General features: G+C 35.7%; 1 protein-coding gene across 1 annotated transcript in view; it reads right to left on the bottom strand.

Moving 5' to 3' along the window:
* The window catches only part of LOC145998461 (tubulin gamma-1 chain), a 36417-nt gene extending 11847 nt beyond the window's left edge, over window positions 1-24570 (bottom strand). The window contains exons 1-7 of the mRNA XM_083134873.1: window positions 24377-24570; window positions 23180-23292; window positions 20449-20538; window positions 19447-19593; window positions 17204-17340; window positions 16227-16421; window positions 13977-14088 (exon numbers count right to left, since the gene is read on the bottom strand). Coding sequence (XP_082990999.1) covers window positions 13977-14088; window positions 16227-16421; window positions 17204-17340; window positions 19447-19593; window positions 20449-20538; window positions 23180-23292; window positions 24377-24425 — 843 coding nt within the window. The 5' untranslated portion in view covers window positions 24426-24570. The remainder of the gene's footprint in view (window positions 1-13976; window positions 14089-16226; window positions 16422-17203; window positions 17341-19446; window positions 19594-20448; window positions 20539-23179; window positions 23293-24376) is intronic.
* Between the last annotated feature and the right edge of the window lie 47 nt (window positions 24571-24617).

The following is a 24617-nucleotide window of genomic DNA, read 5'->3' as shown; positions in this document are numbered from 1 at the left end:
GAACAAATGTGGTGATGGAAAATTTACAGTGCGCTCTACATACCATCTTTATGTATATTTAAAACAGTAATGTGATTAAATATTTCCTGGCCAGTTATTGAAAAAACTTGAAGGCCAAATATCTTTAGCCTTTAGCCTACATAACGGGAAAGATGACTAATCAATTAGGTGTCTGTAATATGGCAGGCATTGAATAGGAACCATGAGGTTTTTAGATTTCAATGTGCAGTCTACCACTTTAACAATGTTGATGATGATGATGATGTAATGTTACCAAGAATGGTTGAATGTATATATGTTTTGTTTGGATTTTCTGTTGTTTGACATACGTCTTCGGGATTGGATTATTTTATATTACTGTTTATATTGCTATATCTTTCTTCTCTTGTCAAACATTTTGGATTTTATTCTTATGTTCATTTCCTCCATTACTTTGCGATATTTGCTTATGAGTCTATGTGTAAAAGTGCTGTACTTTGGAACTTTCTGTTTACCACACTATAAATAAAGTAAAGTAAAGTGTTCCCCTGTGCATAGCACCACGCCATGAAGGTGTACAGGGGGTGTGGGGGTAACGCCCCACACTTTCTATAAATACTGTTTGAAATAAATAAAATAAAATAAAATAATAATAGACAAATTACTGAGTGGGGTCGAGGCCTGTGGGCCCCTTATCTTACACTGGTGTCTAGGCAGGAACAAATCCAACCCATGTGCAGACTAGAGAATATTCTAGCATGAATATTTTAACATCTGATTGTAAACAATTTGGAATACTGCATTGTTGGCACTTAATAATGCTTTTGAGTTAACCGTTTCCATAGAACACAAGCTACTAAAGAATTGTACAAAATAAATTCAAGTTGTTGTTAATAACAGATTGGCTTTTGATGCAACTTTAACATGAAATCAAGAAAAGATTGAAAGGTACGTAAGATTCATATAATATAAATATATGGATTTAAAAATTCTGTTTCACTGACATCAGACTATTAGTGATCAGTGCAAAATCATCTTTGGTTAATAGAGCATTTTTTGAATCATCACACGTTATAATAAATTGGTTACGTTAAACTGATAAGAATGTTATTGTTGTTTGACACCTGCAAAAAATTATATTAGTGTAAGAAACATAAAAAATTGGATAATCTTGATTTGACTTATTTATACGTGTTAATTGTTACTTACAGCAAGAAGGCATTGAAACATCCTCATACAGGACATTCTTGAAATATTTCCAAATGAACTTGTGCATATTTTGATGAATCCATGTTTAATGAATTAATGCTAAGTAATCAAAATTTGACCACCCTTGCTTATCGTGATTATATGTTTGAAAATCTGTTCTTGCGATTATTGACTTGGTTCTCTTACGACACAGAAGCGTCACGTAACAACGCATCATACACTTCTAAGCACAGAGATTTGTAACCTACTAGGACGTGTTATAGTTACTGATTCATGGCCTCATGCACAGCTTCCCTTTGCATTTTAATACCTACCCACCTAGTACATTACACGACTTTTCACTTTGGTTACTCGTAATTCCCAGTCACACTAATTTAAAATATCACTTTTTTATTTTAGAAAACTGTACACGACACTTTCCGACCATAATTATGGAAAATAATGCATCTTAAAATTATGTCATACAGATTTAGTGTGTAACGGTCCACATAAATTTCACTTGTTGTTTGTTAATTTGTGATGTAAGCGTAGTTGAGCAGTGTCTAAGACGGTGCTTGACTGAACTAATCAAAGAAGAACATTACTTTTGACTAACTAACTAACTAACTCTCTAGCCTTCTTAAACCCGAAGGTTCATGGCTGCAGCAACACAGGCCTTCCATCTGTCCCTATCTTGAGCAAGATCTATATACTCTTTTCCATCCCTACCGATTTCCTTTAGGTCCATCTCAAAGTTGTCACTCCATCTTCGTCTTGGCCTTCCTATAGTTATATAATTCTTTGTTAATACCTAACTTTAGTGTAACGAAACCACAACACTTTCCGACCATAATTATGGAAAATAATGCATCTTAAAATTATGTCATACAGATTTAGTGTGTAACGGTCCACATAAATTTCACTTGTTGTTTGTCAATTTGTGATGTAAGCATAGTTGAGCAGTGTCTAAGACGGTGCTTGACTGAACTAATCAAAGAAGAACTTAACTTTTGCAGATTTATAATTCTTTGTTAACACCTAACTTTAGTGTAACGAAACCAAAACGGCACCTTGCAAGAGGAGTACTGTACAAGCGGTAGGTGAGAACTTTAGTGTAACGAAACCAAAAGAGATATTGTAGTACTGAAATATCATCCATCTTAGATTGAAGAATGAAATAAATCAACTGAATGTCCCCTTTGTTTTGTTGTCTGCATTTGGAAAGCGCGAAACTACCAGTTTCAGAAACTGGAAACAGTATTGAACATTTGTGTGTGCTACTCATTTTTCATTACTCTTCCAACCCTGATGTGGCAAACAAAATAATTAGCGATTAAACTACATTTAAGTTTTATTAACGTTATATCAATAATGGCATTAAAATAAACACTACCTACATGTATTACATAAAACTCTACCACATGGAAAGTATATGGTACCTACAAGCGAAAACAGCAAATTATATTATGTTTGAAAACTTTGAAACTGTGTGGATAACATTTAGATACATCCTGTAGATGCAGCTAAACAGTACGATTACATATTTTGCACAATTTCTTAAGGAAAAGTAGTGATACAACATGAGTAGTCCAAAAGATTACTTTTTCTCTTTTCAGGAGAGAAGTCTCTGTACACTACCAGACTTGAAGACAGCCTGAGGAAACAGTGAAATCTGACTTCCAGATTAGACTCCAGGATGTCTCCTAAAAAGCCAGTGAACTGGTTGAAGAGAATCCAGTAAACGGCACCTGGCAAGAGGAGTACTGTACAAGCAGTAGGTGAGGAATCCTTTCCTTCCTACTAATATACAGCTAGTGGAGAGACAGGAGATGATAACCCCGTCAGGAACTGAGTTACATATTTATGTAAAGTACCCTCCACCTGTCTCTGTTACCACCTTAAACCATAATAGCAAACCTTCCCAGCTAGCCCCAAGAATCAAGCACACACACTCCCACCTAAAAATTTTCAGTTTAAGCGTTGCATATAATGTTACCTATTATTCAGTGCGCAGGCTAACCGGCCATGAATATAGTCTCTATACACTTCTGAGATCATAGGAGATACAGGTTACACCTCCAAAATAAATGTGGCTCCAAGGAAGAAGATATGAACAATCTAGGGATAGTACCGAGACCAGAACGACCTTTTAAAAATAGGAACGAGAAAAAATCCTTCAGGACGAGATTGAGGACGAAACAGGCATTTGGCAAATTGAGACACTGTATGATTCTTTTCCTTGACACCTCAGTAAATTAGACTTCTAGATTCGTGAAAATGATCGCCTAGATCTAAACTGCTTTAAAGTCTATATAATTTATGGATTACATACTACATCACATGTTCTGTAATGTTTAATCAAACATTTTTCATTTCAATAAGCATGTTAAACATTTTTACGTGTATTATTTTGAGACTCGAGAACGAAACAGGCCTTCTCATTCAAGAGACGAGACTGTGCCAAGCCACGTCTCGTCTTCCGACATAACAGGTGCATACAGAAAGTCTAGTCGTGTGCTGTTAGGTGAAAGTCATGCAGAGAGAAGCAATCTGAACTGGACCCACACATTGGAATTAGAGCTCGGCCACAGAAATGCCTCCTTACCCCACCGGGAACCGAACACATAATATGGAAGAGGACTGACCATAAGAGAACATTATTAGGCATTGTTGACTTACAGGCAAAGCATACACCAAGGTTGAATGTGGGTATCGAGAGGAGATAGGAGACTGATCTGCATTTAATGGGGCAGGTACTGGGAGCTGTCTTCACGCTTGAAGGCTTGTTTTCAGTTTTGCAGAAGCCTTAGCAGCTTTCTGGTGTGTGAATACCAAAATGGACGTTTCTATCTTGAGTGAGGGAGTTACTTATTAGTTACGCTGCCTTACTGAGTGGCCTTTTTTTTCCACTAACTTTCGAATGGAATAAACATAAATAAAATGTGTTTTACATTGAAGAAAGCTTCAGATGTCATTGTTCTACTTGGTAGATAATATTTTATATGTTGTTGAGAGTAGAGAAATTCCACAGTAATTATTGCAGTTCATTTTATCACCTTTTTTAAACACAAGAACAATTATGGATCAGGGTTCCTATACAAAATTATGCATTTTTTTCCAGGACTTTTCAAGGATTTTCTACAATTGCTCCAGGACAAGTGTAGAAAGTAAGTATGGCAAAATACACATCATTACATATTTTCTTTTATTATTAAAAAAAAAATAGTTCTAAATTTTTTGAATGCAGGCTCCGAACTCCCCTACACCTGCTCCTTTCCACACCTTTAATTTCTTAGTATAATGAAGGTTATTAAATTTTTACAATAATACAGAAAAAATACAAAGGTAGAAAAATAAACACAAGTATATAAGTTTATAAAAAAATACCATCTTGTATTACAAATAAACAAGAATAATATCCTTGGAAAACTTGGAATATTTAGGATAGCAAACCCTTTTTTTAACCATTATTATTATCATCATATACAAAAGAATACAAAAGCCTGGGGCATTATACTTCAATCACAAAAATAAAACTTATCACAAAACTATGACTACAGTACACAGCAACGTGACATAAGAAATAAACCACTGTCATGACACTGGCCTGTTTTAAATGAAAACTTATTGTAATTCATACAAATAAAATGGGGCACAGGAATTTCCAGGACAATCTCCAAAATTACAGGTAAAGCTTGGAAAAATGTGAAATTTCATAACATTTCCATGCCTGGAAGGAATATTTTAAAATTCCAGGTTTTCCAGGATGCGTAGCAACCCTGATGGATTCTTTCCACTGTTGAGGGATTTCTTCTTTATTCCATATTAAACAAATTAATTTATGAATTTGACATATTAACGAATTTCCACCATATTTAATTAACTCAGCTGCTATTAAATCAATGCCAGGTGCTTTGTTATTCTTTAGCCTTTTAGCATCTTTAACTTCAGTCAAGTTAGGTTCTGGGACTAAAGGTTCTGCTGTGTGTACTTCATTTACTTCTGATTTATCTCCTACATGAACATATAAAAGGTCATTAAAGTAGTTCTTCCATCTATTTAAAATATTGCTTGGGTCAGCCAAAAAATTGCAATTTTTATCTTTCATCAAGTTTATTTGTCTTGCAGTCTTGTATTACTTTTACTGTGCACATATTGTTACTGGTGTAATTTCTTAATGGTCTCTTCAAAGAAAGGGAGAGAGAAAGCATGCAACACTCAAAAACAGACACAGTTATTATCCTTCGTCTTGTGTGTATTTTGAATATTATCTTTAGTAAAATACATTTGAAGTTAAAACGAATCACTTATATTGTTGTTGCAACAAAAATTCTTCCCTCCCCCAGAAATTTTTGTTGGGGAGATATTTAAGGCAAGGTTGTTGGTGAGGTATATCACCCCGTCACCCCCACATTGATTTGAACGCAGAAATATATTCAATGTTAACATTTCTGTAGAATTAATCACATTTAATGCTGATTAAGAATTCAAACACAAATATGCACACAAGCTTCAGTTATTTTGAAGGGTAAAATTAGTATTTAGTTTACACATGCATTTTGTATGTGAAGCTTGATCACTGAAATAAAATTCCAGCTTGCAGTATTTCAGTCAACAAATTTCAGGTTCTGACAAAGTGTAACGAATTAGAACAAATATGGTTCTAGGTAAAGAGTAATGAATACGACGTAATTCGGCTAAAAATCCTGATGTTTCTGACAAGATACAAAGAGAAGATAACTTTAAACTAGAAACCTATATACTTCATTAGAGAGTATGCTTTTCTGCTTGCATTTTGCATTGAAAATAATTTAAAGTTTTTCCTCCAGAGTCAAGAGAGATGTCCTACAAGATGAATGCATCACTGAACTTCCAACTCGCCTCATCTGACCTCAGGTGCAACTGTACGTCACAGGAGAAATAAATGTTTAATGTTTGAAGCAACCTTTGATGTTAATTACTTTAGTACTTTTGCAGGGTAAGGAAGAATAATAATATTGTATTTTTTCTCGTAACATGAGATTTTAATAACAGTAAGGGGATATTTGAAGATGAGTTGCCTCGAAAATTCATAAACTTAAATTGCTCATGTTATGTGGAAAATGTCTCTTCAAATGAAAATACCAGGTGTCCCAGAAGTCTTTCCCTGATTACAAACTTTATTCATATCCGCTATATGCAAGGTAGAGATGTGAAAGTGGTGCCAAAATGTTGGAAAACTAACCAAGTTATTTTGTTGCAGGTTTGAGTAACGTGGCTGTAGTGTAGCAGTGTCACTACCCAGAAAACCGGAAATGTTCACAAATCAGGAAAAAGCTCAGCATGTCCTCTGGTATCACGAGACCCGGTCACCAATAACAGTGCAGAGGAACTTTCAAATGTACAGAATTCTTTCGTCTAGAATATCTGCCATCAATAAGTTGATATTTAAAAAATGGAATTTATCTTCATTCCCAAATCCTGCCAAGTCCAAGAAACATTGTATGGAAAGATGCCACCCCATGTCAAGAGCATTAATTCCGGATTCCTTGGCACTGACACTGCTACACTACAGCCACATTACTGAAACCTGAAACAAATAAACTTGATTAGTTTTCCAACATTTTGGCACCACTTTCACATCTCTGCATTGCATATAGCAAATATGAATAAAGTTTGTAATCAGGGAAAGACTTCTGGGACACCTGGTATAACTATAAGTAAACAAAACTATTTATCTAAGGTTAATAAATATAATTATTTTGAGTTTGTACCATGGTGGGATACACAATGCTTTACTTAATCATACCAGCTCAAGCAGATGAGACAATTATCCATTGTCTAGTGCTTTTTCTAACACTATGTATCGAGAGATAACCTCTTCTTTCATCTTCAGGTGAAATATCTCTTGCTGGTCGTGAGAATCGAACCTACGAAAGACCTGTGATTTTACTGCAAATCCTGTGCTGTAATCAGCTACTCCATGCTGCCCAATAGAATTTTGTACTAATTTTTGCTTCTTCTTGCTACTATTTCTAAAATTTGAGGAGAAGGGCAAAATATTTGATTTAATTCTACACTGGGATGACATATGGGGTTTTGGGCCAACTAAAAAAGCCATCCAAAACCCAACAGAGAAGCAGGGAAATAAAAAGATTGATTCAAACTGCACAATATCCACACCATACATTATAACGAATATTGTTATATATACCTTTTAATGGTAGACTGTGTTTATTCTTTAATAAATCCATGTCAAAAAGTGTAAGTTATTACCGCGGTATTTGATTTAAATTGTTTACGTGGGTTTTGAAGGTGTTTAAAACTTACTCACTAGGTGGCAGTAGTCTGTGGCACTGACACTAGTAGTATAAATTTTGCTCAATAGATGGCCTTTGTGTTTCTGTGTGCGTAAATAATATGTATTGGAATTTAAAAATTAAACCTGGTTACTTTAACATTGTATTGACTGTTATCGCGATAATTGTTACGGCAAAACTTATGTAGTAAATAGAAGGATTTGCATCTTTATTGTGAACCTAAATTGAAAAAAAGGTGATGGATTTTAGGGGATTTAGTGTGCATAAAATCTCTTGGGGAAAAAGAAGAAGAAGAACAAAGATTGACCGGAACCGGAACTTGGGAGAGAGTGGCGAAAGTATGGAGAAGGTAGGATGTTGAATAGGAATACGCACAGAAAGGAATCGATTGATATCGGATTTGCGAAGCTAGTGCGAGTTGTGGTGCATTTCACCTTTTAAGAACAAGACTTGGGGAATCATGCACATGCACAAATAGTGAGACGTACGACCGTCATATCTGACGATAAATGGAATTTGTGGCCGGCTGCCTTGGTCACATGGTTGATATAAGCAGCAGAGATGTAAGTACGAAATTATTCTTATATCTAAACGTCAACCGAATGGTGGTTTAAGGAACTTTGAAAAAATTACGTCCACATCGGTTAAGCATGCTAGCATTCGTGTGATCCGTATCATGGCCATGGTTCGCGTACTTCCTGCATCACAGATCTAACAAAGGGCATTGCGCCGGCATTTTGAACAATACAGTTTCGAGAGATTCCTGAACAATAAATTATCTAAGGGGAAAGAAAATGGACCTATGTTGTGATTAAATTTATCATTGTATATTTCTATCTGGTACAAAAGATATTATGGTGATTGTTGCTCCAGGGCAAGTGACCCTTTCTCGAGTTATTGAGCAGCTTACAGCTGATGTATGAACCTCTCATAGTTGTTATTAGTTTTTATAAGTGTAACGAGTTGTAAGAGAGCATATTTTCATTTATGGGTCAATGTTGAAATCAGTCTAAATTTTTTTAGTTCACTTCTCCTATGACAAGGGAGATCATTCTTGAGTTGTGATTGTAAAAAATATTACACTTTCATTTATGTGTTTATTCAGAGGTGCTTGAGTATTAAAAGAGCAGTTGTTCATCACGAAAATTTGTAGTTTAGGAGCAGCTTCTTGTGCGAATCATTTACTTGAACAATGACGTAAAATTAGTAGATTTGTGGATTAACGCCTGTACACATAAAAGAGTTTATGTTTTTTTTTTATTATTCTTGGTCAATAAATGAGTATTCCTGAATCGCGGTGTTACACTTTCACCTATATTACATCTCAGTGTATAGATATTTAGAAATTTATGTGTTAATGACAGTCTTCTCTTCCAGGAGGGGGGTAATTCTAGTACACACTGGTCATCACTTAATATAAACCGAAATCTATGCGGGTCTTTTCTAGTGATACGGGCAATTCAGGTTAATTGTTGTTATGGCCAAAATTTAATTCAAAGAAAAGTTAAGGTACTGCACATACGTGGTTCAAAGGCACATTTGATTGACAAGTTGCACGAAGTTCACGATAATGCTTTTGATTTAGAGAATTTTCAACTGTGGCTCTCCAGTCATTGCTACCTATGCTACAAGCAAGGTGGACGGGGTTGGGTTTGTCAGGTTGGCTTTTAGTCGGGAAGTGAAAGAAAAGTTTGTGGGAGTGATAGGGGTTTCGTATCACGTGATTCAATTTTGGATAAGCCCTCCACTGATAGTTCGTCATAACATCCATGGGTTTTCAGAAAAGATAAGTAGAATGGGTTAAAAACTTCTAGCTTAGGACATCATTCAGCAGTAAGAAGACACTAAGAAGCATCCTATCAAACACCAAACCAAAGAACCCCATACAAGCTAGCAAAAACTGCACATACAACATACTATGTGAATGCGGGCAAGCTTGCATATGACAATCAGGATGCCCTCTACAGAAAAGAGGAACACAAGCACAAAACATGCATAGGCGAAACAGATAGTTCAAAAATAGCCAAACATGCATGGAGTGAATCACACAGAATTCAGTGGAGCAAAGTAACAGTACTACACAAATAACCAAATTGGAAACTAAGAAAAATGAAAGGAGCAGCCTTCGTAGCAATCGTCCAAAGCCCTAGAAGTCATCCCAGTGTAGAATTCAATTAAATAGGGTCCCTTCTCCTCAAATATTAGAAATAGTAGCATAAATGGAGCAAAAATTAGTCTAGAATTCTGGGCGGCACAGTGGGGTACTTGGTAGACTGTAGTAAAATCACAGGTCTGTGATAGGCTCGATTCCCACCAACAAATTTCACCTGAAGACAAGAGAAGAGGGTGTTCTCTCGAAATGTAGTGTTAGAATAAGGATAGTTTAAAGCACTTGACAATTGATTTAAACTCCATCCTGGATGGGGAATGTGGCCACATTACTTTATTTAATATTTTTACAAAACTTCACACATACAAGAATGTGATTATTAAAAAACAGAGTGAACAAATCTTAACCACCAATCAATAGAATTTTAGATTTCCAAATATTCAAATTTATCAAATCCTAAAGTGAGAATCATAGAACTTAAGACCTTCTGTAAACAAAAGCACGTGTACCCTAACAGTGTTGCAAACTTATGGAAAAAAAATAATCCACATAGCCTGTAAGGTGTAAAAACATTCCATTTGTCAACAGATGCGGAATAAGCAGTGTATCACTGATGGATGACCTGTTGAAAGTTATTGAATGTATGTAAAAAAATAATAATAAAAAAAAATGTTCATCTTGCCTGGTGGCCGACTTTCAGACTCATCACCGAAGTTCCCTGGCTTGAATCCTGGCATGTGTGTTATTTGTGAGTGTCCCTTCATCAATTTCATCTGACGATCACTCATTCTCATCGTTGGGATTAGCCAAAAGTGGAAGAAAAGCAACGCTAAATTAAAAAAAAATCAAATAAAAAATGTATATCTTATCCCCCAGGAGTAAGACGGTTCCGTACCAAAGGATTAATTTTCTCTCATATTTTACTAAAAAAACCTTGCTAGAAGAATGTGACAAATTGGATAAATTACGTTTTGAAACAGGGTTTCTTCATTAAATTTATTTGATGTTTGAAAGTGTTATGATTTATTATTATATATAATGAAAGTAAGGTGATACATATGATTCGATTGACTAAATTAATAATTATTAATTAGATAAAAAAAAATGGAAATAACTCATTTGGTTTGATTGATTTGCTTTATTTTACTTCCCCTCTTGTGCCACTTATGGCTAATTTGCGAAGATGGGGATGAATGATGATGATATGATGAAATCGATGAATGGACATTCACAAACACCCATGCCCAGGCCACGATTCGAACCCGGGACCCCTGGTGTCGTAGGACGATGTGCTAACCACTCCGTCACGGGGGCGGCTTACTAATTTGGAATTCAAATATCACCTATCCCTCATCGTCTCGTAACTAATGACAAATGTGCGTGTCACCACGTGGTCGATCTACACCTCAATGGCACACATTCCAGAATCCTCCAGTATGTACTTCAACATCTCTAAAGTTACTTCATCCAAAAACACACTCTATGTCCTTTTCATCCCGTTCAAAAATACTGGATTATGGAGCAAAGACACCAAGGGAAACTAAAACGGCAACTTAGAGAAGCATAAAAGTGGGGAAAGAAGACTAGAATACAGAAATATTTTGAGGAAGTCACATTTTATTGTACGCTACATATAAAATAAAATGCATATTTGGGGATGAATTTTTAAATATTGTCACATTTTTCTTCTCTCTTGTTGAGAGATGTTCATTTTAAATCAACCTCCCTCACCCTACGGCATGCCCTCCTTCGTGCAAAAGTATTCCGGAGTGTGAGGATGCCACCATCCGGATGGTAAACACCTCTGGATTAGAGATCGACTCCTGCATCCCACCCCCTCCCCCATCCCCGGAGGATCGTCACTGACAATGTGAAATCACACTATCATATGCCGACATTCGACATAACACTTCCGTCTCTGTACTTGACTTAGTGAGAAGTATTGAGGTTGGCAACAGCCTAATAACGGATTTCTTCCGCATGATGTAGTCCGTTCTATGAAAGTACGCTAATGGAAGAAAAACGTGTAAATTACATTGGATTATACATTTTAAAATATATTTTCATTAAAAGTTTCTGTTTATAATAATAATACGTGATTATTGTATAAATTACAATCGATCACGTGAACAGCAAGAAAATAGGGCCAGTTTCGAACATGGCGACTTCCATGTGTGCAGGAAGGTCTCCCGTGTTTTCAGAGTAGTCTTTTGGAAATACAGCCGTTTGAAAAGTGGCAAGAAGCAGGTTGTTCTTAATGTTTATGTGACGTTGTGTCGGTGCTATCCTGAGCAAGCAGTGAAGTTGGTGTCCAAGTGTAATTGTGTGTCTGCGTCTTTGTGTTTTCGGTGTGGTGAAAAAAGAAAACGACCGGTCAAGTTGTGAGTCCCGCGAAAAAAACACGTAGGTGCGTTCGTATTCTTTCAATCAAAGAGCCGTCCTGTCCACTGTGGAGAAGATGTTGATAGTGATGATTGATGACGATCTCCCAAATTTTAGCAGTCGATGTTAAATCGCCTCTTGTGCCACGTTGAGTTCCTTTTTGGGAAGCACATTTGACAGACTGTACTCCGAAAGGATGATGTCTAGCGCTGAATATGCCTCAAGTTCAAAAAGGAACTTCTGAATCAAGGTAAGAGAATACATTACTTGCATGAGACGTTCGTAAATAATGTGCTTATTATAGTCTTCTTGTTTGCTAGTGCACGAAAAACCGAGAGAAAGATAAACAATCTCTTTTTATTCCCCGGCTTATCTTTGTTTAGCTTCTGCTAAAGCTGGCGGTATATTTGTTGCACAAAGGAGCAAACAATACTCTACATGTCAACAATGTTGGGCAATAATTTGGTGGAAGAGGAAGCAATAAAACCAAAAGGCTTGAATTTACTGAAACGAATCTCTCTCTCTTGTATAACTTTGGCGCCGTTATACTGAGAGAGGAGGGGGGAAGGGGGATCTGTTAACCCAGTGTCAGATAAATAGAACTTTTCGCGTAGAAAAATATGTTCATTTTTGAACAAGAACACGTATTTAATCACTTGTAGAAAATTTATTATACTTCAATGTGTAGATTATCAGTTAAAATAAGAATACGTTTTTTCCATGCTACGTAAAATTAAAGGTTGCGAGTGAAACGTTACTCGAAGTGAGACGGTTGTTTACAGAGGGTCGGAAGGTTTGTGATTCTTACTTTAGTACTGGTATATAACAATGTATATTCACTATACTGTAAAAAAAGCAAAAATTCTTAGCAGAATTTCTTGACTGGTAGACACCCTGGTTCAGTAAGTTACAGACATTTGGTTCTCAAAGAATTGATCATTCCCTGAATTCACAAATGAAGATTGCCAACAGTTTGCATAATGGAAAAGTGAAGAAAAACATAATTATTTTAAGAAGGTTAATTGATACAGTAACAATAACTAATCATTTAAAAAGTGTAACGTTGTTTAGAGGAACATCACCAATAATACAAAATGATTTAATTGATGCAATAGCTAGTATAATTACAGATCATATCAAATCAGAAATAACAAATGCAACATCTGTTGCAATATTACTTGATGAGACAATTGACGTAACTAACAAAAGCCAGTTATCAACAGTCAAACGATTTGTGGATAATGAGGGAACTGTCCAAAACGTGAATGAGGAAGAGCCCCCACCCCCCTTCTTTCTGCCGGACTGCTTTTCAATCTAAATTTCAAAACTACTACATTCAGAGATAGCCCTGGGATTGGACCCAGCATACGCCACTGCCAAGGAAGATGGATTAGTGGAGTATTCAAGAGACCAAATAAATTAATTAATTTTAAAAAAACCTTCCTTAATCCAACTTGCATTGCAAACTACCTGGACGCTAGACACCAGAGCTATAGAATTGTATCTGCTTCCACTGTTATGCTGGAATGGGAACACTGCTCATGCAACAGAAAAATCGACAATTGACAATGACAATAAACAAGTGTGTTACACTCCGACTATTAGAGATACTTTCCAAGTACTTTTCATAATTTAAAAAAAAATCATTGAAACTGTAGGCAAAACCTAACTACAGGGGCAAATTAAAATCTAGTATAGAGAAATTAGGAATTTCAATAAAACCTCTACCATTGTAACAACGAGAGCTCCAAAACTGGTTTCAAACAGTACCACATTGCTTCACATTATTTCTGTTTTCCAACATTTGAAGTATAAGGCAATTTTAATTCAATGCAAATTAACTACAAAAGCAGTCTCTGCACCAGGTGAAAGGGACAGGTTCACATAACCTGTCCACCACATTAAATTTTACATACCAGCAATTTAATCTACCATGAAATGTTTGAAGTTTATGGTAAGTATTCCTACATGCTCCTCTTCCCTATAAATAATTCAGTTGTGAAAAATGACGCACTTACCTCTTGATCTGTAGCGAGAGGTGTATAACCTGTCATCAAGAAGTGCAGTCTTGGTGTAGGAATTAGAGGTGCTATTAATCCAATCAGATCATTATTCATGTATGAGGGATACCTACAACATATAAAATATTTGTAAATGTTAATGTGGCACACTACATGGATTTGATTTACATTCGACTTTATGTAGTACTTCATTAATATCTAACTTACTGCTCTAAGATTGATTGATTGATTGATTTGGTGTTTTAAGTCCACTTTATGCACAGTAAGGCTAATTGGGACTGGACCTACAGATCCGAACCACTATGTCCCTCCACTGGGTATCGAACACGGAATCCCTTGATTACAAGGCGATGACGGTACTGCTCTAAGACTTGAATTTGTTATCCAGTTATAATTTTGTGCATACTGTTGTTTAAGGGTCGTTTTTCAATGTGAGATTACAGTTCGGGTTGGGCAAATACCTAGGGGTTACTGCAATTTTGAGTTTTTCCACCTGTGATCAGCTCCTCAACTTGAGGTTAAGTGGCTGTGAACTTGATCCATGCTTTTTCCTGTGGTCGGCGAGATGACAGGTAGTTTGCGAACATGGCTGCCTTATCGGAAGATCGATCTCCACCAGTTTCTCAGGCACATTGAATGAAAATAATTCAATAAAAAGCCACATTGGTGTAAAAATAAACTTGTTGCACTTGGCAGAGTTAAAATGAAGTGTGCAGTAACAAGCAAAATAAAGGAAATGGTCGCCAGACTTTGATTTGTGTATACGTACTGTACACATCTGTCCTATGGCGAAGCAAATCCCTACGTGGCAAGTTGGTGTAGTGGATAAGGGTGATAGCTTGGAGCACATGCACCATTTTATGTCGTGACTTCGAGTCCTGCAGCTGATGGTTTATATTTTTGTTTGTTTGTATGTTTTATTTTGCACAATCCTAAAACATGTATTAAAAATTGTTCTTTTTATATCGTCAGGTAGAGATTAGGTGTAAAAGATGCCTACAAAGTATGAATGTTCAATAAAAAATATTTAGTTCTCCCGGGATGAAATCGTGTACAAAATATACATGCAATATCTCAACATATTTGTGTAATTGCATTGCTAGATAGTAGTTATTTGCATCTGATGTCTTCTTCGTCCTGTATGAAAGAATACCTATTTGTACTACATGTTACTATTTTGTGAAGCAGATCTATTTTAGGAAAAAAAAAGTGTAGTAATTGATTTCCCCTTATACGTATTTATTTGTAGCAATGCAATACATGCACATTAGGTTCTGTATTTGCAATGTAAACAATGAATTTCAACAACCGCATGTGTCCTATTATTCTACCTTTTCATACCAGGCGAAATTTGATTTGAATTGAGATATCTAGATGGCAGTGAGATCGAATTTCTCACGGAAGCATTGCTTACTGACAATTGTTACGTGCCCAGCCTACGGTTAGCGAACCTCTGGTTATTTTCACATTGAAAAAACCGGTGATGGTTAAGACTGGAGGTGAACTCCAACTGGTGGTTGGCTGACCAAAAAGTTGACCAGACATTTAAAAACCGGCCCTAAGAGACAACATGGTGTATTTCAAGTCAAAGCTATATAAGTTCTTAAATTACATAGTACTGTAGAAACCATGATAATTAATTTCATCTGTCTATCTCAAAAGAAATGAAGGATAGACAAAAAAGTACTATAAAAAGTTTACACAATTCTATAATTGAAACACTTCTAACTTGGCTAATGCACCAGTACAATAATACTACATTAGGAAAAATCATGACAAACAATATATTATGTTTAACTGAAATAATAAAAAAAATTCCTGCAATCTCACTGCAAAGTTGTCATACATCCCCTAATAAAAAAAAAGTTACAAAATCAAAAAATGCTGACTTTTATTGACATCACTGACCATTTCGTCCTGTGATTAGCACATGCCTCCATTTCAGGAGTTATATCAATACATTCCTCCTCGTACCACTGCATCTCTCACATTAAAATGCATGTAGTGATATTAAGAAATAAGGGAGTATTTGTATTGCATCAGTGCTGTCATCAAATGATGAATTGGGAAAATCTGAGGCATTATTGTTTATTCACCCTTCGTATTGTAATACTAATGCACGAGAGGTCTACTTGATACTGGGTTTATAGACTATGCCATACTTTATTGTGGTTTTTAAAAGGTATGAGCATTTGAAGAGACAATATGAAAAACTTAACAACATAATAATGTACATGAACTACTTACCTTAATGTTGTTGTGCTGACTGACATAATTGTGGAGACCAATGTGTTGATTTGCGTAAATGATGGATTCTGAATGTGGAGACGATCTGTAGCTATTCGGTTCAAGGCAGTATTATCTAATACAACTACACAGTCTGCACTCTGTGTGAGACGCTTTAAAGTCAGTAACGAGTTGTATGGTTGCACGACAACATCACTGGAAAAAAATATTTGCCCTACTGTTAGTTACAACTCTAATCAGATAACCTTTTTGATTTTCCTTAGTTTATATAACAAGTTTCTAACACAATTTACAAGTAATTGATTATCATGTATTCAACTCTTTCTTTGTTCACATAACCACTGAAGGTAATTGGATATATACACAGTAGTGGACTCTACTTAATTCAAGCTTGGATAATTTGAATTACTCAGTAATTCAAACAGAAGCATATTCACCTTGAAATCATCTTTAATAGTATTGCATTTTTTAAATTCAAATTTTGGATAGTTCAAATCTTTTTCATGTCCCCTTGGAGTTTGAATTAAAAAGAGTCCATTGTATCATTCAGGCAAACGGAACTCTCTGCAGGAAAAGTGAGAAATTTTACTCTTGTCATGGTTTCCGTCTTCTGGTGGTGTTGCAGGGCGGTGAATGACCAGCAGAAAGCACAGAAGACAACGGGAACCAAGAAACTTGCACCAGCGCTGCCTGCTGGAAGAAAATGGAACCACAGTCACCTGAGAACAAAACAAAGCAGTGGCGCACTACCATCTTCGTCCCAGACACTGCATTCTTAGTTAATGAAGGCAGTGGGCTTTCAAAATTAATCGGAAAACATCCAAATTTGCAATGCAGAAACACCAAACATTACGCATACATTGCTAAAACCACATTTACTGTATCAAAAATGGATGAGTTTATCTGTGTACAAGATCTTACAATAATGTTTCTATCCTTATCATAATGTAATATTGACAATTATTGTGATGCTTTACCTTATTTCATCCTGATTTGGGAAGACACTGTAAGTTTCAATAAGCTTTTTGGGGAAACGGTCAGTCAACTTTTCCAGGATATATGATCCCATTCCAGAGCCTGTACCACCAGCTATTGAATGACACAATACAAAACCCTGCAAGAGAAAAAGTGTATTAGCAACAGATGAAAATATACATATCTTTTGTAGCAATACTAATAATAATAGCATACAGAATTTCTCCGTAAATACCGGCTCTGTTTGGCAAACATGAAGATGAAATTTCGAAAAGAAAGATTAAGTGTTTCAAAACCATTCAATGTACACATATGATAGTAACGACTTAACCTGCAGTTTCAAGTGGAATTTGAACAACTACAACCTAGTAGATAGGTCCTAAAAGATGAAGCAAAGGTAAGTACAGATGGAAAAAAAAAAGTTCACAATACATTTGGTACAAAGTAAGGGGTGTCTCAGAAATATTTTCATTGTTGAATCCACCCTTTGGAGCAATTCACACATTACGGAGAAATGAGATAGATCGCAAACGCTTGGCAACATTGTTAATATTTAGTTGCCATGGAGCTTTTTACGGGGCAGCAATGTGCTATTTGTGTTCGTGTGTTTTATAAAAATAATGATTCTTATGTTGTTGTGTGTCGTTTGTCCCGGCATCATTATAACCTGGCAGAAATGAGAGACGTCCCAAGCTCAAATTTAATTAAATATTGGGTGAGAAAGTTTGAAAACACTGGAAGCACTATGCCGGGACATCCAAGGTCATCAAGATCGAACAGAAACGTTGACCGTGTGTGCCCGTCTGCTATGTGATCAAAAACTTTAGTTCAAGAATAATTGAATGTGAAAACATGAATGGTCACCATTTGTCCAATACTATTTTCCACAAATAAAAATGTAATATTTAAGTTTTCTTTTGATAATAAATTTTATCTTTATACAAAAAATTTAAGTATTTATTTTAATAGTTTTAAAAATGAAAATATTTCTGACATATCCTTTATATAGGCCCACACACAAAGATTCATCATCATGAAAGATTCAAATAAGTTGAATATTTTGTGTTCATTATAGTGCAAGTGTGTAACCACTGTGTAGTGGTCTCAAAATATGACGAAGAAATTGCAACATACTTGCACACAATACATGAAACATCATAGTCTTATGTCAAAAGAATAACTAACTTCATTCACAATCTCCATGATGCCAGAGGTTCCGGGTTCAAATCCCACCCTGGGCATGGATGTTTGTGCGTGTCCATTCATCAATTTCATCACATCATCATCACCATCTTCGCAAATTAGCCAAGGTGGCACAAAAAGCGAAGGAAGTAAAATAAAGGAATTCAATCAATCAATCATTCATTCACAATCTCTAGATTTAACTGAAAGGTTTCTAAAATATGCTAAATGCGAACACAAATTCTGTATAAAAATGACACACGAGCATGCTATTTTTAAAAGGTTAAATTGGCGGCTTGGGAGTAAAACTTGAAAACCAACACTACATTCAAACTTGAGATAACATTAGGAGTAGTAGATAAGTATTGAAACAGTACTTAACATCACATGCAGAATTCTCATCACTTTCTCACACTCTCCTGTTGCTCACGCATTAGTGAACAAGGTCTATTCAGTAGCGGCAATTGACAAAGCCAGGTCTATTCAGTAGCGGCAATTGGCAAAGCCACACAGGGGCATCTGGGATCTGGGTAACATAAGCCACAATGCAATGTGCAAACTTTCACTTGTGTTTTCATCAGTTCCATACTTTTGTGGGTTATCATGTTTTCCTCCCGAACTGCTCAAATATTACAGGTCTTCTGCAGCAGAGTGAAATTACCACCACACATTTTAATGACACAACATTGATAATTCATTAAATAAAAACAAAGAAAGGATTTGGAGTACAAATGCAACAATAAACATGACTGCTTTTAATTATCCTGTTCAATAACTTGAGTGTATAATGATCATTGCAGCCAAGCTTCTCATCAATTTCTAATTTAAAGCCTGAATGAACTTATAAATTAGTTAATATATTTTTTAGAAACAATGTGTCTTGTGAGATATGAAAGATATTGGAATGTTGAATACCGGCAATTCCCCAGAAAAATGGGACGAAACTGACCATTAAAAACAGGTTTAATGATGCAAACCACAAACAGTTCTGGTAAACAGGGATGGTGGGATTGAAATATGATTATATTCAGTTTATATTATACATGTCACTTAATGTACTTACCTCCAAACTATCACTCCCATCTGCTTCTCTGTCAATGATATCAAATATGTCTTCGTACAAGCGCTCACCTTGGCTGTAGCCTGAAGCCCAGTTGTTGCCTGCTCCTCCACCTTGTTTACACACGTAAACATTTTCTGGATTGTACAGCTGGAAAGTTAAGCATTTAAACAGTACTTAACATCACATGCAGTAAACATCCTGCATCTCTATTTACTCGTCAATAGATATTTGCTTAATATGCAACCTTGGAGTGATTTCAGATGTAAAATTCTAGGCATGATTAAATTACAAGCTGTCTATCTATTCTATTCCTATCATTTCACTAGGTTTTCAACACCACAATACAAAGTTACAAGGATCACAACATAAGGTCAACATCTGCCATAAATGAATAACTAAACAAAGTGAAAAAAACATTCTGGTACAAGCTTCTACGTGGCCTGTGACATGAACAAGCACGTTAAATAACTGCAACTTGCAAGACTGTATTAATGAATTTTGTACATTCACAAAAAAATAAAAATCTGATAATACTGAAGAGGAGGACAAGGATAATTTTCACTGATAACTTTTGAGCATTCTTGAGAGAACATATGGATCCGATTGTGTACCACTTCTCTCAATAAACAGCAAGCAGGAAGTCTACCTGGCTCCTGCTACAGAACCTGTCATCAAGTTGAGTTGCACTGCCATCTACAGACACCTTTCAATTTCAAAACTAATAACTACCAGTATCAGCGAGCCCATAATTGTGTGTGGTCCATTTACTGACTCTGCCTTGTACATCAAGCTGTTCTATGAAACAAGTTCAATAATTTGTGACAACTTAAATTGTCCGAATTGACTACACAAAACAGTACTTCTGCAATTGATATATAAATTAAGTAAATTAATATAAGAGAGGATGCTTTGCACCTGTAATTTAAAAAAATCAGATGAATACATGCATAAACAATAAAATCACCAACAATTTAGTATCTAGAATACTTTAGAAACACTTACCTTAGCATATGGTGAATTCATGATTGTGTGAATTACTCTAGGTTCTAGATCCAATAATACCGCTCGAGGAATATAATGCTCGTCGTCAGCCTGAGGAGAAAACATTCCAAGTATTTATATAGCAGTAAAATTTACAACGAATGTGGCACTATAATTTTCCCACAAACACCCCCTGTCAAAAAAAGTTACTGAAACACTACTGACTACTTTGTAACTGATGTTGACTGACAAAAAATTATGCACATATTAAAACATTGCCAATTCAAGAAATATAGTGGGTACCGTTAACCCTCTGTACCCCTGTGAGGTAATCACTTTTGCATCATTTATGAAGATTATGTTCCATACGGACAATTTCTGTCGTTTTTTGCTCACGGAGATGTATTATAGTGGAGTAATGAGTTTTTTGATGGTACTATTTATGACGTCATTTTCATCGTCACCATCTCACTGTGGCATTATGTGCTATGCATTTTTTTTGAAGTGTTTGTACAGAAAGGTAGTGGTTTTGAAAGTTACGACTTGCCGGAAGAATGGAAAATGGATGTGAATGGAATTTGACATGTTGTTATGTTGTATGTGTTTTGCAACTTGGAGCCATATTGGAAATATCGAAGATTAAAGGTTGGCAATCCTGGTGTTATGTCAGGGAGCGAGATTTACAGCAGACGATGTTTCGAACTTTGGTTCATGTCACATGGTAATTGGTTTTTGTTTGAAAGGTGAGCATGCATCTTTAGTGTGGTAAGTGTTGTTTTGTTAGTACTTTGAAAAATGATATATTCTCGATCATATTGAAAATGGTTGTTAGGTTAGGAACGCCAGGTTTGGTCCCAGCAGTAATATGACGTTGTTGTTACACCAGGAGTGTTACTTTTGCTGCTGTTTGGGAATTTTTATGAGAAAAGGGAGGAAAGTAGTCAGGAATAGGAGTTTCTTTTACTTACCAGGCAATACTTTGAGATAAAATATCTGTCATTTGTGTTTTCCTAATGCTGGAACCAGTGGCAAAGATATTGAACTGCTTGCACTATTAGAATATTATTTAATGTACTTAATTTTTACCCTCATTTAATTTCCATCGCAATCGATTTCACAAAATCTTACGCAAACTCCTTGCAAGCAGAAGACTGCTCGTGGCTGCTGGACGGTAAAACCAATGCACCCCAAGAATCAGATAGCGACGCGTGAAATTTTCTTGGAGAAACAGGCCTCAACCCTCAGAGAAAAGCTGAGCCTTCAAGTGCTTCTCAGAAAGCAGTCGAAAGCATAGGGAGACATTGCCAGCAGACCAATAACCAATGTGTCCTCATGAGCACATGAATAAGACCACATGGATACTATACTGATAATTATTAATCATAAAATAACTGAAAGAAGCTGCTCAAAATTCCATGTAGGTCACTTAAATTACAAATTATTTTGTACTTCGCGAATTTTAAAACGTGTCAAAAATTTGACAACAGGGGTTGGGGCAAAGGTTTTAAAAGGCAAGCGCTTGAGTTTCCAGGAAGAGGAATGTCTGCAACTTCGTCCAGCTCGAATTACGTCACCAGCGTTGACAGCTACAGTGTTGGCAACTGCAAAATTATTTACACGGTAATTCAAGTGAAATGTTTCACAAATTTTACAAATATATTCAATAAATTCATGGCTTTTGAATAGAATTTTTGGGTGGAAAAAACAGGTACCTGAAAAAAGAAGTATCTTTTGATATTTGTAAACAGCACAAAAGTAAATTGTATACATTGAACACATTAAGAACAAATGAACATGTGTTATTATGGCACTTTATTGCTTGAATATTATATGCATACTCTTTCCGTTGTAATGATTCTGCATAATTTCTATCTCAAAATTGATATATATCTTCTCTCTTGTGAGCAATAATATTAAGGAAAAATCACTTTCTGTTGTTTCAGAGCTTTTCAAAGTCATCGTTTGGATGCTTTGTATTCGGGGAAAGAATTTATAAGGAAGTGAGTGTTCGTTGCTGTGTTTGTGCTCTGAATTAATTGAAACGAACATGAATTTGGGAACAATTGATATGGCGAAGTGTGGGTGTTTTACTGTTTGTTTGAATTGGGTTATTAAGTTCACTTCTTGCACAGATAGGTTAATCAGGACTGGACCTACAGTTTAATCTGGGATCCGAACAACTGTAGAATGTGCCTCAACTGGGACCCCTTGACTACAAGGAGACGATACCATTATGACATCGGGGAAGCCTTAGGGATCTATGTATTATTTAGCAATTTAAATCTGCTAAATGTGTAATGAAAACCTTGGAAGCAAGGCGACCAACATCCAATTTACCTGTTATCTCATGGAGGGTTTGTGCGACACTTCAAGGATTTATTGTGGTGAGTATATCGTCCATGCGAGTGTTTCTATGCTTCGATGGAGATTTTAATGCTTATACTCTCTGTGTCAGAGGCGCTAACTTAATATAAATTTGGGGGGGGCAACATTTGAATCAACACTATATATAATCGCTTGCCTCCTTCGTCAGTCCATGCTTCACTACTGGCTGGAACCACTTTTATGTTAGATAAAACATTGAAATCTGTCGGTTTAAAAAAAAAAAAAAAGTAATTCTCGGGAGAATACAGTGGGTCAACGGCCCAGGCTGCATACAGTGCTTGTTTACGCAAATTATATGAGATTATTGTTTTTTAAAGTTCAAGTTCAACAAGCAAAGCACACTATTAAGAAGAAAAATATAATGTACCTGATAAAAGAAGACATCTTTACGATCCATTCCTTCTGTAGCAAAATCTTCCAGAATGCCCTCTGGATTTATGCCATGTTCAGCACATAATTTCTTCCAAAATTCAAACCCAACTGAAAAATATGAAAGTATAAAAGATAAACTTCTATCATATGATACAAAAAAACTCAATTGATTAGCTCAAGACTTAAGATAAACTCTCTTACTATTCACGAAGTCTCATATCCTTTTTATTCTTCTATAAGTGTGATGTTACCACTTATTTTAATTAAGATGGGAGAGAATTTTCCCATTTTATTTTTTCCTTTCCCAACTAGCTACTGTATTTCCAAATTAGTTTCCAAGCTGGGCAAGAAAGAAAGTTTCTTCTTCACTGAGAATATTTCTTGTCATTATTACTTTCTTATGGTTCCTGATTTATAGCATTACACATAATTCTAAGGAGGAAAAGCAATAATTACACAACTGCAGTGTCAAAATCTGGCTTATAAACACAATTGCTGCTATTACTATTATTTTTGGTTTACAGAATCATTGAAAACACACACATATGACTTTTGTATAACTGTTAGTGATAACTATCTAACAGTTCAAGTGTTAGCTTGACCTTTCACATTCTAGGTGATCTCATAATGGAAAACACTTAATCAATATCCAGTACAAAATTGGCAGGAGTATAAACCAATTATTTGTCCACAAAAAATACCTAAGGAATCCCTGTGTGTTGTACTTCTGTCTTGTTGTACAATGTACTCTAATCAATATTTCGAACCTTCCATAATTTCATTAATTCTCTTTTTGGTTTACAGAATCCTTGTCGTTTTTACATTGGAATAGAATATTTGTGGATGAAGTTACCAATATCAGGTAACGCTTACACTTTGTGATGGGGTGTAAGGGTAATTTTAGAGCCAAAGTAACCATAAATTGGGTTTTTGTGAAAACATTTAGGAAGGTGTTATGGGTGTGTGTTGACAAACCATTGGCGATAAATCGCACCACTTTAGCTTGGGGAGAAAAAAGTCTATCGAATATGTTAGAAAGGTATGCACTGTGACAGGTTACGAAAATCCAAGTTATTTATTTTAAATGTACGAACAACTTACTATACCATACCATACCAATGGTATCTTCCTTAGTTATTTTTTTTCAGTTTTTCAAAATGAAAATAACTGCTCATATAAAAAAAAAACTTACTCTGGTTCCCGCACTGGCCCAGTTGCAATGTAATCATTTCACAAGGCATGGTGCTGCTTCTAGTTTCCTGGTCTTCACAAGATAATAATTAATTCTATGTAATTTCTTCTGTTATTCTTGCAAAAATTGTAATGACAGTCCTCAACCGTTCGTCATACTAAATTTCCCTCCATTTCACTATACTATGGTTAAAAAATGTTGTCCAAATATGGAAACTTGTACAAGGTCTGGCAAAATGTAC

Source organism: Lepisma saccharinum, chromosome 14 (assembly GCF_977018435.1).
Source record: "Lepisma saccharinum chromosome 14, izLepSacc3.1, whole genome shotgun sequence".
Taxonomy (NCBI): Eukaryota; Metazoa; Arthropoda; class Insecta; order Zygentoma; family Lepismatidae; genus Lepisma; species Lepisma saccharinum.
The sequence above is the reverse complement of the archived record's forward strand: the minus strand, read 5'-3'. Positions and strand labels throughout refer to the sequence as shown.